The following is a 17,081-nucleotide window of genomic DNA, read 5'->3' on the forward strand; positions in this document are numbered from 1 at the left end:
ACCAGACTCACCTGTCTTTTTCATGTTTCAGCTTTTGTCTCAGCCTGATTTCTCTTGAAGTCATGTGAAACTGCACAAGAGATATGCAGTTAGCTCATTATTGTTCAAGTAATCCACTATGACCCATGGAAAACATGAAAATTCTACTAATCAATTTTAATATGAAATTAAAACATAATTTTGCTATTTAGAAAACAGTGTCATATTTAATGGTGTTTCCTATTTCAGCACAAAACATAAAAATGTTAAAGAATGTAATTAAAATAAAACCCAAATTAATAATAAATGAAATGCAGACTTACTGGATTGTTCCTGGGACAGAAAGGATCATGTTCCTGCCCTCTCTTTTCTGCCAGCTGGTGTAAGTACTCTGCCATTCTTTCTTTTCGCTTTCTTTTCATCCAGACTTGAATCTCTCTTCTCTGCTTCTCAGTTCTTTGTTGATGTCTACCAGAAGAACGCTGAATCCTGAGAAATTTAACAGTCGGGACCATGTGATTTTGAATTCATCACGGAGGTAAGAAGTATCACAACTAAACACTGTTTATTTGGAAATATTTTGACACATCACAAAAAGTAGCATAACATTTCTAATCTCTAGTTAATTGGATCCAATATCCATTGAAAATGCACTCAAAAAGGTACCAGTGGTCTCTTCAGTATTCTTCCTACTGGACTTCTCAATAACAGTCAATATAATTGGCTTTTCCTTTCTATTTTACACTTTCTTACCAGAGTCTTTCCTCTAAACACTATGTAGTCTCCTACACTGCCTTCTTTCTTCTCTGCTCAATATCAGTATCTTTAAAGGTTTTTTTATGGCCCTTTTTAAAAAAAAACCTATAATCTATTCTTACATTATCTTAATCACTTTTAAAACATGAAACAGAGACAACTTCCAAGCTGCTGCACTTCTGGATACTCACATTTGTGTGCTGTACTTCCTAATGCTGGGCTAAGCTAGTGACTGAGTGTGGCAGGGATGCTGCGGTTGGCCCATTCCTGCAAGACAAGACTTCTCTGATAGGTGATTGGCTTGAGCTGAAACTTTTTTACAACTACACTGTATTCTGAGATTCTACCTACCCAGCCATCTCCCCTCTTTCCTTCATAAGGAAGGGTAAGACCTGCACAGTCCTGCTAATGAATCACTAAACTCGGGGTAATCCTGGGACTCCCCCCAATACAGGGACAGACTTACACTGGCATTGCAGTCAGTCAGCGATCCCCGCATCTTCCTGGTTCCTCCTTTTTTCTCCCCTTTTAGAAGTTTCTCCAAATAAATCCCCAGCACATTTAAATTTTATTTTAGCACCTGCATTTTTTAAAGCTAACATACCAATAAATATTATCAACTGAATATTCTCCTGACACTTTACAACATATCTAAAAGTACATTCTCTATCTTGCTGAAAAAGTCACCATCAATTCAGTCACCCAATAATTTTCACTTCCTCCTGACAGCCTCCAGGTTTATCCATGCTGGTTACCCTACATTCTCCATTCTGAGCCACCTCATCTCTAGACCACTGAAGACCTCTAATTGGCTCTCATTTCTAGTTTAATCCATCTATTGCCTACAGATAAAGTAATGCCTCTAATTCCCCATTTGTTACCAGCACATCCGCCAGACACTCTTCTGCATAATCTCCAGTCATATCTAACTCCCTGCCCCCACTGACAATTACATAACATTCTCTATCTAGAAATCTCTATCTTCACTTACAAGCCCATGAATTTATAGTGCTCTTTTATTTTTTTAAAGATTTATTTTTTATTTATACAAGAGCCGGGGTACAGGCCAGATGTGTGGGAGGGTGAGAGGAGTCACCAGAGACAGAGTGGGGAACAGAACAGGCAGATTGACTGAAATACTACTCTGAGGGAAGCAGTGGGCAAGACAAGAGAGGTCACCATGTGGGTTGCTCTGAAGCCAGCGGGGATTGAACTGGCACTGCAGAGGCTGCGGACAGCCTCACAGCACTGTGCTCAACTGCCTGCGCCACAGGGAGGCCCTCTACTGCTCTTTTGATAAACAGCTCAAATACCCAAACTGGAAAGCTGTCTTCTTTGTCTCTTTTATCCCTAGATACCATAGCACACTAACACACTCTTACATTATACTATTTTTTTATAGTTCTACTTCCATCCAAGAGTAGAAGCAATATTTTATTTTTATTCTAGTTCTTTATTTAATACATTATTGAGGAGATATGTGTAACATGATCATTAGCTTTAATTAAAAAAAAAAAAAGAAAATCCCTATATATGTGATTGTAGGTAACTAAATGTGTTTTAAAAGGAAGGAGGGACAATATGATCTTAATATGAGGTCATAAACAGTAGATAATTCCACTAATTGAAAAGAAATTGAGTTTTCTTTTTATATTATTTTCTAATAACAACCTTTTAAGTTCAGTTTCTATTCACAGGGTGATTATCTTAACTAAACTAGCCAAGAGAGTGTGCATTTCAGTGAAGCATTAGAAGAGAGCCAGCCTTTATTCTCTCAGGAACCAGGTTTTGGCCCAGGAAAGGTTACAGGGAAAAACATTTTATCCTAATGTTTCAAGGAAAGACTATTTCAAAGGTATTATAAGGGTTAATATTTGGGGCAAAGTACTATGAACAAAATTATTTACTTCTTCTAAAAAATAGAATAAACCTATGTTGTACTAAGATTGATGAGAATTTGGGAAACACAGGATATAGCTATGCTTCAGTAGTTAAATAAACCAGTCTAAATACTACTGAGGGAGGGAAGCAGAATGACACATAAATGTCACAAAATGTATTTACAAAGAAAAAGAAATCTAAGCTTTGAATTTGCTTCATAAAAATGTATTAAAATATAGGCAGCGTTGAATATTCTTGATCCATAAATATTTTAAATGGGTTACAAATGAATTATTCATTGATTACCTGGAGATACTCCTAGCTTGTTGTTCTGTTAAACCAAGCTCTTCACTAGAAACTCCATCTCTTGTTATAAGATCATCAATAATGTCTGCAATATCAGTCAATCCAGTCATCTGAAGAGGATCTGAAATACTTCAAATTCAAGAAATATGTCAGTATCTATAACTTAATTATAGTAAGCAAATATGAACATGTAAAACTATGCTCTCCAAGGGCATAAATGATTAACAAAAATTATTCTTCTATTTTTTTAACTCCAGTATCCCGCCATGGAAAAAAAAATCATCAGTAATGGGTGATTTCATCCGTGCTTTTAAAAAAGCAAACATAAGGCCCAGGAGAAAACCTCTACAGGTCCTGCCTGCTGAAAGGTACTTCCTAGTAAAAGAAATGTAGCAAATGAAATCTATTGTACTCTAATTACCTATGCTGAAACAGTGAGGGATATTACAAACCTCAGTTTCTTAAAATATTCCAATTCCAATGGGCATTTTTTATTTGCATCGTTTAAGATGCAAAATATGTAGTGCAGAAATTCACATACATATAAAACAATTTCCAGAACACATAATACATATCCATCTTAAAGTAATTTGTACATTCTTAAGATAGTTACCATTCAGGGGCCTCCCTGGTGGCACAAGGGGTTAAGACACAACTTAATGGTGCTATCTGCAATCTGCAACCACTGCCAGAGAGCAACTCACATGGCGCAGCAGACCTCTCCTGGCTTGCCGCTGCTCCCCTCAGCAGGGTACTTTAATCTGTTCTGTTTCCCACTCGGTCTCTGGTGAATCCTCATCACCTCCCACACCTCTGGCCTGTACCCCAGCTCTTGTATACATAAATAAATAAATCTTTTTTTTAAAAAAATGATATTTAGGGCCTCCCCGGTGGCGCAGCGGTTGAGCGCTGGGTTGCGAAGCTGCCCGCAGCCTCTGCAGTGCTGGTTTGATCCCCGGCTGCTCCCCGGCCACCAGATGAGGGTCCCACATGGCGCACAGACCTCTCCTGCCCGCTGCTCCCCTCAGCAGTGTACTTCAGTCCTTCTGCCTGCTCTGCTCCCCGCTCTGGCTCTGGTGAATTCTCTCACCCTCCCGCGCTTCTGATTGTACCCAGTGCTTGTATGTATAAATAAAACAAACAAATAAATCTTTAAAAAAAAAAGATATTTACCTCTCAAATAACTTGCTACTGTTATTCACACCTAAAAAAAGAAACAGTATTATTAGTAATAATTTCAGGTGACTTAGTTTTTCTAGTTTGAATTATTAACTTGATTTATAAATTATATAACCAGAAATTGAAATATTTCTAAACCTCCAATTTTATTTTTTTTCCTTGAAGAGTTTTTTTTTTCTTTTTTAATTTAATTTTTTACATAATTGTTCATTTTTAAACAAGATTTGCTCCCCCCCCAACCCACCCCGGTATAGTCCTCATAGTTTCCTTCCCCAGTGCACCGGTGCACCATCACCTCAATCCCCTGTGCTCCTCCCTCCCTCTCTCTGATCCCTCTCCCTCCTCCTCCTCTGTAGGATGTCTCTGATTTATAATTGTCTGCTTTCGTTTTGTTGTGTTTTGTACTGTTACTATTTTTTATACTGATGTCTTACTTGGTTCCCCTATATTTCTGCTATAAGTGAAACCATCCGATATTTTTGTTTTTCCTTCTGACTTATTTCACTGAACATAATCCCTTCTAGTTCCATCCACGTTGCTGCAAATAGCATTTAAAGATATATTATGTATATAGCATATTCATACTCCTCTTGAATATACTACTTAGTAGTGAATATTATCCACATTTTAAGGCTATTACTTATCTATACAGAAAAATATAAATATATACTTCAGAAAGTACAATCTTTCTTTGCTTTGCATAGTACATAGTTTAAGATACTAGAGTGCAATTTACTAAAAACAACAACAAAAGCAAACCTCTGATGATCTTTAAGTAATACATTTGGAAATACATCTAATTTAAATGCAAGAAACCTTTACTTGGAAGGTAAAGTATGATCCAAAAATAATTTTAAGCCTTATCTAATATTAACTACATGTCTTTATAGCAAAACACACATCTAGTCAATTTTCTATCATGTTTACCCTCATAGGAAATTGAGTTAATTCAGGAAAAAGTATTCTAACATCTCATCACAAAAACATGTCCTTGTTAAGCTTTATCTCATACATAAGTTAGATTTATCTCATACATAAGTTAAATCCACCCATTCCCTAAGACTTATACTTAACATGTTTTTAATATTAATAATTTGCTTTCTTAGGCACATGTTGTTTTGCTTTATTTATTAATCCCCAAACCAAGGATTTTACATTATTTTCAGAATCTGGGAATTTGTGAGTTCTTAATAGCAATGAACTAATTTAACTATATTTTTAATGATTTATTTATGCACACAAGAACTGGGGTATAAGCCAGAGGTGCCGGGGAGGGTAAGATGATTCAACAGGAAGAGTGGGGAACAGACCAGGCAGATCTACTGAAATACACTGCTGAGGGAAGCAGTAGGCAGGCGAGGCAGGAAAGGTCTGCTGCGCCATGTGGGTTGCTCCTCAGCTGGCCCAGGATCGAACTTGTGCCAATTTGTGCCATAGTGGCTGGCGATAGCTTGATAGCACTGTCTTTTTACCCCTGTGCCATTTAAATATTAAGAAAAGCCTCACCATGGCGAAGCAGACCTCTCCTATCTTGCCCACTGCTCCCCTCAGCAGTGTATTTCAGTAGATCTACCTGGTCTGCTCCCCACTGTCTCTGGCGAATCCTCTCACACACACCCCACCTCTGGCCTACATCACAATTCTTGTATGCATAAATAAATACAATAAATCTTTTTTTAAAAAGCCTCAACTACTGAAAGAAAAACTGAAAATGGTGTAAGTATAGATTAAAACAGATAGATATAAAAGGTCTGATGACAACTAAGAAATGAAAATCCTTTTATAATAGAGAAAGAGAAAGAAAGTATGATATTCAAATAGAAACCTTTAAAACTGGTTATACAGGAAAATACTAATCTTACTTTAATTTAATTTTTTAAGATTTATTTATTTATTCATACAAGAACTGGGGTATAAGCCGGAGGTGTGGGAGGTGAGATGATTCACCGAGGCAGAGTAGGGAGCAGAACAAGCCGACTGACTGAAATACACTGCTGAGGGGAGCAGTGGGCGAGTCAGGAGAGGTCTGCTGCACCATGTGGGTATCTCCCTGGCCGGGTATTAAACTCGTGCTGCTATGGCTGCAAATAGCTTCCTTCATAGGTTGTGTCTTAACCCCTTGCGCCACCAGGGAGGCCCTATTTTAAAACCATTTTTTGAATGCTTTCACAATTTACTAAATAATATCAGCTTCATTCCTTGAAAACCACAATTCCGTTTTTAAAAAATTTTGAACAATGAACTTATCCTAATAATCTACTTCATTTGCCAGAAATGCATCTAAATAACTTAGGGCTATTACCAAAAATGAAATCCATCCTCAGTGAATAAATTCTGTGACATTATTTAGAACACTCAGAATAATGTGCTAAATAGTACTCAAATTCTAAAAAGGAAATCAAAGCTATTTTTCAGCAGTACAAAAGAAAGAATATACATCTTTCCCAAGATAAACTTTGGAAAAGAAAACATGTTAGGGCAACTAAATTCTGTACTTTAAAAAAGTATTAATTTGGTTTCATTTTAAATTTGTGTTATGCCATTGAGATTTCTCCTTTTTTTCTTTTGTGCATCCTAATTTAAGAGTTTTTACAATCCTGAATGAATCACCTCCTTAACCTGATACTTTCAATTTGTCTTTTCCTATTACTTTCTTTTCCTCTGCCTTTAAACATTAAAGAGTGCATACGTAGACCCATCTTTGTCTTTATTTCCCTTGTCTTATAGCTCACGTTTCGATTTCCTTTTACTGTCACAATTGTTATGTAGTCTAAATTTATAGCTTCTTTTAACCTGTTTCTAACCTGCATTGGGGGACCTACTTGTTTCTGATATTACATTGTAAGTCCCCAGAGTCCTTAAAACTTGGTATTCTTGGCTTTTTATCAGCATGTGATATTGTTAGTCTCTCACTTTTTCTTGAAAATCCCTTCATCAGAATCTGCTCATCCATTTCCAGCACTGAGGAGGCTCCCCGTAGATTCTAATGGTGACTATTCAGAGGGTAGTTTTTGGTATTTTTTTCCCTTCCTTCTTTCTTGCAGAAAAATGTTGCACTTCCTAAGTCTTAACTATATCAAGTAAAATGTTATTGTATCTGTTGTTCAAGCCCAAACCTCTCATAAAGTTCTACTACTTTGTGAAAAACTGGGTCCTACACATGGGCACCCATGTACCCCACCATCACCTTAAACTGTGATGTTTAGTTTCAAAGGACATCAGTCAGTCATATGTGTATCTGGTGATACAGTATAGCCATTCGTTTTCACCTTCCCTTTTCTCTATGTAATTTTGAGTACCATCAGTTACCTCTGTAGAATGCCTCCTTTTTCTTTTCTTTTCCTACAACATGACCAGGCCCTCATTATTTCAAAGGTCAATTTAATTTAATAGCTCACTAACTCTATGCCTCCATGCCAGTCTTCCTCAAAAACTCATTTTATTTCTCTGCCCAGAATTCTTCAACATATTTCCCAAGTATAAAATGGAGCTTAAACTTTTCAGATACAATTAGAACTGTCTACACCCTACCCTCATAATCCTGTTTAACTTTATTAGGCAATTCTTCCCCATAAAAGAGAAGAAGAAAGTTACCAGTGACCAAGAACTAACAGGAATGAAACATTCTCAACAAGATGCTTTACATACAACACTCAAATCTTCACATGAACTCTGTGAAGAAAAATAATTATTCTATATGACAACTACTAAAATGTAAATGGAATCTAGAAAGAATTTAGAGAAGATAATTATAAGATTTAAAGCCAGCTTCTCAACATTTTTTTTACTCAAACAGAAATGCAATTTAAAACTAGCATCTTTAAACCATCTATATTATTTTAGTAATGGTAATAAAAATACATTGCAAACATCCAATAAATCACCACTATCGATAGCCAATATCTGAGGGCAAAAAATTTTTTTTCAAAGTCACTGTCAGTAGTTCTAAGTTGCTGTTGTATTTACTACACCCCATTATATGTATGACAAAATGTACTCATTAGGACTAGTACATTTAATTGCCAGCACCAAAAGAAATGGAGCGAAATGTGACCAACTTTTCTAAGTCTAAGGCTAGTCAACTGTAAAATGGGAATGATTATAGTCACAGGTCAGGCCTAAACCTGACCTGATGTATATAGAACACCTTGAACATGGTAGAGGCTCAATAAATTATAGCCATTATTTCGCTTTCATAATTAAAACTCAATGTTCTCATCATTGGCAGAGTTTGAATTTCTTGCTATTTATAAAACATCAGTTATTAAGGTAACTCTAGTTACTACTGTTAAGATTAATAAGTTACACAGACATATGACACGTACTCGCAGTACATCTTATGAAGGTGACAAGAAGACATAAAGGGAATAGCATGATTTTTAATTTCCTGTCCTCTGAAATTTATAAATATTGCAAGATGGCTTCACAAATCCTTCATAACTATATTCCCAATGATTACTCTTGGTAACATTATACTGAAAAACAAGTGTATCGATGAAAAAAATGGAGAGAAATACCAGGAGAAGTTGTATTTTGGTCACTGGAAAGGTTGATAGCTGACTCAGCAGAGGGAAACACACATGTTTTCTGACTAGATTGAGTTTCTGTTACTGAAAATTCTGAAGTCTCTTCTTTATCACTTTGATCTTGCTTATCCATGTGAGTTGGGAAATGCACTAACCAAAGTACATATTAAAATGAAAAGAAAACAGAGAGAGAAAAGTCACATGGAAAGATTTTAACAATTTCTAGGGCAACAGTTATATTAGAAATTTGTAACTTCTATAATGCAAACATTTAATAGAATATTTAAAATCAAAACTCTCCCATAGTAAAATTAATTTTAAATTATTTCACCTTCTGAAAACATGGTCAACTGCGATAAACAGGCAGGTCCATGCCCTGTTACAAAGAACACAGAAATGCTAAATTTAAAAAAAGAAAAGGAATATTATACAACCCAAGTGCTATAAATAAAGAAATTCCCTGACGGCAGAAAAGCAAAAGGAACTTTAAGCGAGGTAACAAGCAGGCAATGATACTGAGATAATCCCCAGTGGAACAGGAGATGTGGTCTCTGTAGCTTATAGTGAGGGGAGTGGACCTACCATCATATAGCCCAGATGACTGCAGGCAGCTCTGTCCTTAAAGTAAGGATAAGAAAAAAGTCTGCCCAGGAGAAGCAGCAAAGATTTTTATCTGCCTGGACAGTATATGGGAGAAGTCTAGTCTGAGAACTCAAAACCCCTGTCTTGCTATAAGCAGGTAAGAGATGTGAATTTATATTATACAATATAAGTTTTATTATCTATATTATAATGGCTGTAGGCTTGTGAGAGGTGGCCTTTATTATGTTGACGTAGGTTCCTTCTATTTCCATCTTGTTAAGAGATTTTATCATAAATGGGTGCTGAATTTTGTCAAATGTTTTCTCTGAATCTATTGATATTATCATGATTTTTTTCTTTTATTGACCTATGACATTGATTTCCATTTATTAAACCACTCTTGCATCCCTGCAAGAAATTCCATTTGATCATGATGTTTAATCCTTGTAATATTGAATTCAATCTGCTAGTATTTGTTGATTAATATTCATCAGGGATTTGGTCTGTAGTTTCCTTGTGCTGCCTTGGGCTGGTTTTGGTATTAGGGTAATGTTGACATCATAAAATGTAGTAGAAAAGCATTCCCTCTTCTTGAATTTTTGACAATAATTTCAACAAAATAAGCATACATTCTTCTTTAAAGCTTTAAGAGAATTCACTCATAGAACTTTCTGGCCCTGGACTTCTCTTTTGGGGGAGGTTTTTATTACTGTTTCATTTTCCATGATTGGGGTCAGGTTTCTTTGTTTAATTTTGGTAACATATTGATCAATAAGTATATTTCTACAAGGTTATCAAATTTATTTGTAAATAGCTGTTAATAGTACTTTCTTATCCTTTGTATTTCTGTGGTAACTTCTCTTTCAGTTCGTATTTTGTTTATTAATGTTTTTTCTCTTCTTTTCTGTTAGCCTAGCTAATGGTATATCAATTTTGTTTATCTTCTCAAAGAACCAACTCTTAGTTTCATTGATATTTTGCACAAACTTGTTGGTTTCTATTTCATTTATTTTCATTCTTATTGCTATTATTTCTTTCCTTCTAACCCTGTGTCTTCTTTGTTCCTCTTTTCAAATTATTTTAGGTGTAATATCAAGTTATTTATTTGGGATTTTTTCTTGCTTCTTAATTATATGCAATTATTTCCCTCTTAAGATCACTTTATTGCATCCCATAAGCCTTAAAAGCATGAATTATAAACTACTTTGATATGCACAACATCAAAACATGGTACATATCAACACTCTTCTCTCAGTCCCTGCAGAAACATTCCAGCATATATATTAGGAAAAAAAAAAAGTCATGAAAAAAACAGGAAATAAAGTAGAAATCAGAAGAAATAATAAAGCTAAGAGTAAAAATTTATGAAAAGGAAAATTAAGAAATAGAAAATACCATTTTAATAAACCAAAACCTGATTTTTTCAAAATAACAAATTACTAACAAGAATGAGAGAACATAAATATAAACAACTAAAGGGAGAGTAGAAATATTTTTTAAATAACTCCCTATTGTTCTTTCATTAAGAAATGTAGAAACTCAATACTTCACTATTGCCTGGTCATTTAACCAGAACCTCAAATTCCAACTCAGCTCATGACCAGGTAAAAAGCTCTGTGCAATCCTCAGCAGGGGTGCTAGTGGCGTAGAGTCTCAAAAACTAAGATCTAGCCTACACTACTCCACCCTGTAATAAAAGTCAGAAAGGTTATAACATTGGCTCTGCAAGAAAAAAACATGGCCAATCACAGTATCACAAAAATAATACTAATCTAAAACTAGGGGGGGTCATGTAAACTATCTCTAGTTCTGGTACTCCAAAAGGCAATGCTTATTCCTTCAAAGCAAGGCTTTAAGTCCCAGCCCATTCCACCACAAACCTTCACAAATACTAATGGCTTTTGAAGCCAATGCTTTTTCAAATTCAGGGCCAAAAGACAATTCAGTGGGATCCATGGGTTCAACCTGTAAAAACACACACACAAAATAAATGTTATAAATTATATAGTTTTATAATTTCAAATACCATAAACAATTTAAGTAGGTCTTAAACATTTGTATTAATTAAACAAATGAAAGAAATGGGATTAAATCCAAAATGAGCTAAAAGGTAGGGACTGATGGCAAGGAAGACATTTTTATTTGCTTGTGAAGTTCTAACAGTCTTTTTGTTTTTTTGATATGTGACCTCTGAACTTTTTATTGACCTTCTCCCCAAAGGGTGTCCCACTTCTGCTGCCTCAACACCTCAGAACTTTGGTATCAAAGTGTTAGACAACACTTTCCTATCCATAATTCTGCAGGTGGTGATCTTTTAGATGGTTTGCATGGAGTTTCTGATGTCCTGGACATCACCAAAATTGAAGTCCTCCCCATCTTTTAGCAGGTGAGGGTAGGTAGTGAACTCAGCCTACCAGCTTGACCTTGATGTTCAGCAGGCACTCGTATTCCTGGGACTGGGCCAGCTCTGACTCTAGGTGCAGCGGACTCCCACTGAGCTGCTCCATCTGCATGGCATAGTGGGCTTCAATCTCCCTCAGACTATTCTCCAAGCTGGCCTTCAGATTTCTCTGAAGAAATCCAGGTTGATCTACAAGGACTGGACTATGCATCTCAGGTCCCTGAGGGTCATCTCGGTTGTTTTAGCTCAGTTATCTGCATGGTGACTTCTGTGGTAATCTCCTTAATCTGATGGGACCAGAATTTGTCCATTTCCTTGTTTCTTCAGGGCCAGCTTATCATACTGGGCCCAGATGATATTGCTGAAATCCTAAGACTTGGGGACATCTACCTCCATAATAAACCTGTAGTTGGCGATCTGAGTTTGTAGATCTTTTACTTCCTCCTCGTGGTTCTTCATGAAGAGAGCTTCTACCTGAGAGGCTTGATTTCCATCTCCAGCTGCAGCTGGTGACCTTGGTGTCATGAGTGACCTTGCAGAGCCCATGGATGTTTCTCCCCACAGATGGCAGATGGCCAGCTCCATCTCATACTTGACTCTGAAGTCATCAGCAGCAAGATGGGTGTTGCCAATTTGCATAATTATGCAGACATTTTCCACAGAATTCACAAAGATATGAACCTCAGCTCATCGGTGGTCTTAAAGAAATGCCCCAACATCTGATCGAGGGTCACTTCTTCTCCAGGTATTCCCAGATTTTGCTTACTAGTCTCCACTTATCCTCCAGTATCCTCACCCTCTTTAGGTAGGAGGCCAGGCAGTTATTCTGGTCTTACACAGTCTCCCTTTCACCCTGGATGGTCCCTATGCTGTCCAGACTCACAGTTATCCCAGAAGCCAGGCTCCCAGAACACCAGCCACCCTGGAAGCTGGAAGAGCAGGACACAGATCTGGGTGTCTGAGCCTCCAGCACCTGCATAGATGTGGCTGCAATGGTGACCAGCCGGACAGGGTGGCTGGGTGACTGCAGAGAGCCCAGATTAGATAAGTAGAGTGGGTGGTAAAGTTCATGCTGTTCGAGTGGGAAGACAATTAAGTTATAACAATTTTGCTGAAGAAAATGATATACAAGTATGTGCATGATGACTAAGCCAGTGGTTCTCAGCTGGCAGGAGATGTGATCTTATCTCCCAGGGGATATTTGCATATGTCTGGAGATAGTTTTATTATAGGTGGAGGGAAAGCTACTGACAGCTAGAGGGTCAAGTCCACCAAATGTCCTATAAAGTAAGGGGCAGCTGCCCATAACAAAGTACTAGGTGGTCCAAATGTCAATAATGCTAAGGTTAAGAAAATGCACACCCTATTATTTTGAAAAACCAAGTATTTAAAATAATATCACACTTGGGCCTCCCTGGTGGCGCAAGGGGTTAAGCACAGCACTATGAAGCTGTCCACACCTACTACAGCATGAGTTCGATCCTCAGCCAGGGAGCTACCCACATGGTGCTGCAGACCTCTCCTGTCTCACCCGCTGCTCCCCTCAGCAGTGTATTTCAGTCAGTCTGCCTGTTCTGCTCCCCACTCTGTCTCTGGTGAATCCTCTCACCCCCCCCCCACCTCTGACCTGTACCCCAGTTCTTGTCTGCATAAATAAATAGTTAAAATAATATCACACTGCATTATCTAATAACTTGATAACAAAAAGCTAAAATAGTCTACCTTATCGCAATGTCGGTCTAGCATTTCATTCCTGGGGAAATTCTGTTCTATGTTTTCAGCAATGTTCTGTATTGTTAAGAGCTGTTCATCAATTTTCTGAAGCTTGGAGGTGAGATGCTCTAGTTTGTGAGCTGCAGAGTGTGATACAGGAGGAGCGACAGAGACATCCTGCAGCAGTTCCCACAGCCGATCATCTCGTGCAGCATACGACTTGGAGCTCCGTTCTTTAAATGGGAAATCTGGTTTTGGCATATCTAAATACAGATAAAGGTAACATCAAAATTGATTGTAATTATGTAAGAAGTAGATGTTTATAACCTAATATTTTTGAAGACCTCATTTTAAGTCAACCTAACAGCCCTTTTCAAATCAGCTTTAATATACTTAGAAACACCACTTCCATTTTCCCTTTTCCCTCTCCCCCAAACAACTCTATCCATGCCCATACCCCATCAGGCTCCCTATCCCTTCCACCCTCTCCCCTACTCCCTCTGGTACTATTTCAATTTCTTGACTTCTGAGACTTGTCTTTTTGTGAGGGAAGAATGAGTAACAACGGTACTATTACCCCAAGCTCTTTAGGCAAGGCAGTTTGAATGTTACTTCTATCCTCTGCTACAAAATTTGCTTCATCACAAGACAAGTTTTAATATTTTTATGACTTTTGAAAACCAACAATATCACAGCAAAAGTGAGGCCAAATAATGTTAGCCATTACTGACTCTATGGTGTATCTCAGGCAAATAATAAACTCTCGAGACTAATATCAAAGTCAATGACTCTCTTTACTCAAATTTAGTTGATTCTTGTCCCAAATTTGAAACACGTGCTTTAAATAAGTTCTTCTGACTTCTGGGGCTCTTCCTGATATCCTGCTCTTCCTTCTTAGTAGTATTCTTGGTCTTCTCTTTGCCACCCACTCCTTTTACCCAGCACTCTTTCCTCAGTGAGACTCAGCTCACTTCTCTTCTTACTCTACGAGCCATGCTCTCTGAGTGATATCCCTGATGCACAGGGGACTCCTAAATCCATACAGCACTTGCTGCGAGCTCTAGCCCCTTAAGTCTATCTGTATCCTGAATATCTAATTCAGGTTATCCCGAAAGTGTATCAAATCAAACTCATCTCTTCTGCCCTTCCAACTGGCTCCCTTAGCTTAATGAATAGCACTGTCATTGACCGAAGTTCACCAAGTCAGAGGCCTGAGCGAATCATTCAAGGTTCTTCTCTTTCTTTCAGACAGAAAGTGAACACCAAATATTAATGACACCAAATGTTCAACCTACCAAGTATCTCCATTCCCACACATAGACCTCGAATAGTAGCCATACCTAATTTATTTCATTCCTATCTAGTCAAGCTTCCACACAGGCTCCAGAGAAATCCTTTAAAACACAAAATCTGATATTGTGCCTTTTCCACTTTTTCTCTAATGCCTTCACCCTTAAAGTTCACATGCCTCAGTATGAGACAATGGCATTCACTTGTTACTCTGCCCACACCTCCAATTCATCTGCAAAAAAAAAACCAGAAACCAAAACTCCACTGACTCCAAAGCATACTGAACTTTAAATTTTCTCAAACTCAGCAGGTTCTAGCAAACCTCTGAGTCACTGCACTAAGATATCTCTATCTATAGGCCCTTTTTTCCGTAAACCTATTTGCTAAAACCTCTTTTCCTTAAAATTTTACTTGTGTGTTTCCCCCTACATAGCACTAGTCCTCTCTATAGATGTATTAGATGCTTTGCCCCAAGAATCTCATCTATGCCACTATCATAGCATTCATGTCCTATCATAATCATCCCTTTATTTCTCTTTCTTTCCCCCTCAAGGAGGGCCCAAGGGGCAGAGAGCCTAGTATTACTCTTTAGACCTGTTACCTGATCACTAAGTAGTGTTTACGGAATAAAGAGTCAAATGAGGATAACGATGCCTGTCTTACCTGACCATATAGATTCTGGTAAAGATTAAATTATGTGACAGAATACTATGAAAAATGTGAAATGCAAAGCAAATGTAAATATTGTTTATCATATTTCAGTCCCAGTCGAAGGTGAACCTTCCCATGAGAAGACAATGGTAAATTCAAATGCTCACAGTGGCAATTACTCTTTCCCTACCTGTTTTGGCGCTACCTTTTTTAGCTTGACTTTCACAGTATTTTACTATCTATCTTTCCTTCCTCTATGTAGTATATACATATGTTAATTCTCACATCTGAAAATACAATGTTTTTAATATAATGCGTTATATCAACAACAACAACAAAGAATTAGGTAAACAAGCTTCAAGTAGAAAGTAAAACAAAAAAGATGAATATACTCACAATCTAGAATGGCTTACATGAAAGCATCACCTATAGGAGGGTTGAATACTGAGTTTCATTGCTCCTTCTCCACCAACACAGCAAAATCTCTACTTGCTATACTATAGTATGTGGCAGATATTTCTAAACTAAACAGTATTTTTACTCAAAATACTAAGCAAGTCGCCACTCAAACAGGAATTTACAATTTGATTTACTTTTGCTTTTTGCTTAAACACCAAGGAACCATGTCTCTCACGTCTACTAACCTTATTATATAATGCAAATCCCATTCAACTCTACTGTGTGATTATATTCCAAATCTTTAGGAGTACTATGTAAATATTATAGTGGTATTTTAATTTCAAAATATAAAACTCTTTCTTTTAAATTGGTATTTTAAAGTTCTTTCTTTCGCAAGGGTAGAGAGATACACTTGCTAGTCTAAGGCAGTAACCCCAAAGAAGGATCCAAAAGGTTGATTACCGACTTGATTTCACCGATAAGAGGAAATTAAGCTGTAGCGTATGGTTATCTGAAATGCTAGTATAGTATTCAGGGTCACAGGGAGATGAGTCCGGTTCCAATTTGTCCAAATTTCAAAAGTTGATTGGGATGAAAATAAGGTAAATTCATAGAGTACCTAAGTAGCCCCAGGTATTTTGCTAGATGTAACACTCATGATAACCCTGTGGACTTTTCTCCTACAAAGATACAAGTGAGGATACAAGCTAATTTACTTGCAAAATGCCTCCAAGCTATTAGTGACAGAGTTGGGATTGAAATGCATGTCTGTTCTATTTGAATCTAAAAGCCTAACTTTTTTCATTTCCCCACATACTTCCCGAGGCCGAAAGATTGTTAGTTTTCATACATTCTCCCAGCCATGGCTCTCCTACCCAGCAACACTGTAACAAGAAAGAAAGGAGGAAAGGGCTTCAAGATCTGAAAGTGTCAATTTTATATGCAGCTTTAACCTACAGGCTTCCACACATCTTTAAGGTGAAGTTTCTCTGGCATCCATCCCTTCCAATTGCTCCTGCCATCTCCTGAGTACACATTGTTGATACACAGACAATGCTGGACTCTGCACCCAAGCATCTGAGAACCATAAGATTGAGTCCACCGCTCCTAACAGTTGTGGAGCCAGAAGAGACACTGAGTCTCTGTTGTAGGAAGTGTAACTGTATATTATTCACAGGATGTAGTAACTTTAGATTCTGAAGAAATATTCTTTTAAATTTTGCAAATATTTTATAATATACAATCTGATGTATGAGTATTAAACTGAATAAGTTACTCATAAAGTACTGTTTGCCATTATGTATGCTGGCTATGATGGCTATCTTCTATGTGCTATTATAGATTTCCTGACCTTTTAAATTTGAGCTCTCTCTTTAATACCAAACACTTAATGAATTTCCACAGGATACTCATTTTTT

At 37.2% G+C, this 17,081-nt stretch overlaps 1 protein-coding gene and 1 pseudogene across 2 annotated transcripts in view; both read right to left on the reverse strand.

Moving 5' to 3' along the window:
* The window catches only part of CPLANE1 (ciliogenesis and planar polarity effector complex subunit 1), a 95,411-nt gene that overhangs the window by 14,586 nt on the left and 63,744 nt on the right, over positions 1-17,081 (reverse strand). The window contains exons 41-47 of the mRNA XM_084233903.1: positions 13,333-13,586; positions 11,090-11,174; positions 8,619-8,777; positions 4,096-4,126; positions 2,923-3,051; positions 303-468; positions 12-70 (exon numbers count right to left, since the gene is read on the reverse strand). Coding sequence (XP_084090029.1) covers positions 12-70; positions 303-468; positions 2,923-3,051; positions 4,096-4,126; positions 8,619-8,777; positions 11,090-11,174; positions 13,333-13,586 — 883 coding nt within the window. The remainder of the gene's footprint in view (positions 1-11; positions 71-302; positions 469-2,922; positions 3,052-4,095; positions 4,127-8,618; positions 8,778-11,089; positions 11,175-13,332; positions 13,587-17,081) is intronic.
* On the reverse strand, positions 11,450-12,751 carry LOC311170813 (keratin, type I cytoskeletal 18-like; annotated as a pseudogene). Its single transcript has 2 exons — positions 12,463-12,751; positions 11,450-12,164 (listed from the first exon to the last, which is right to left on the reverse strand). The product of its transcript is annotated as a keratin, type I cytoskeletal 18-like (transcript).

This window comes from Talpa europaea (assembly GCF_964194135.1).
Source record: "Talpa europaea genome assembly, chromosome: 5".
In the NCBI taxonomy this organism is placed as follows: Eukaryota; Metazoa; Chordata; class Mammalia; order Eulipotyphla; family Talpidae; genus Talpa; species Talpa europaea.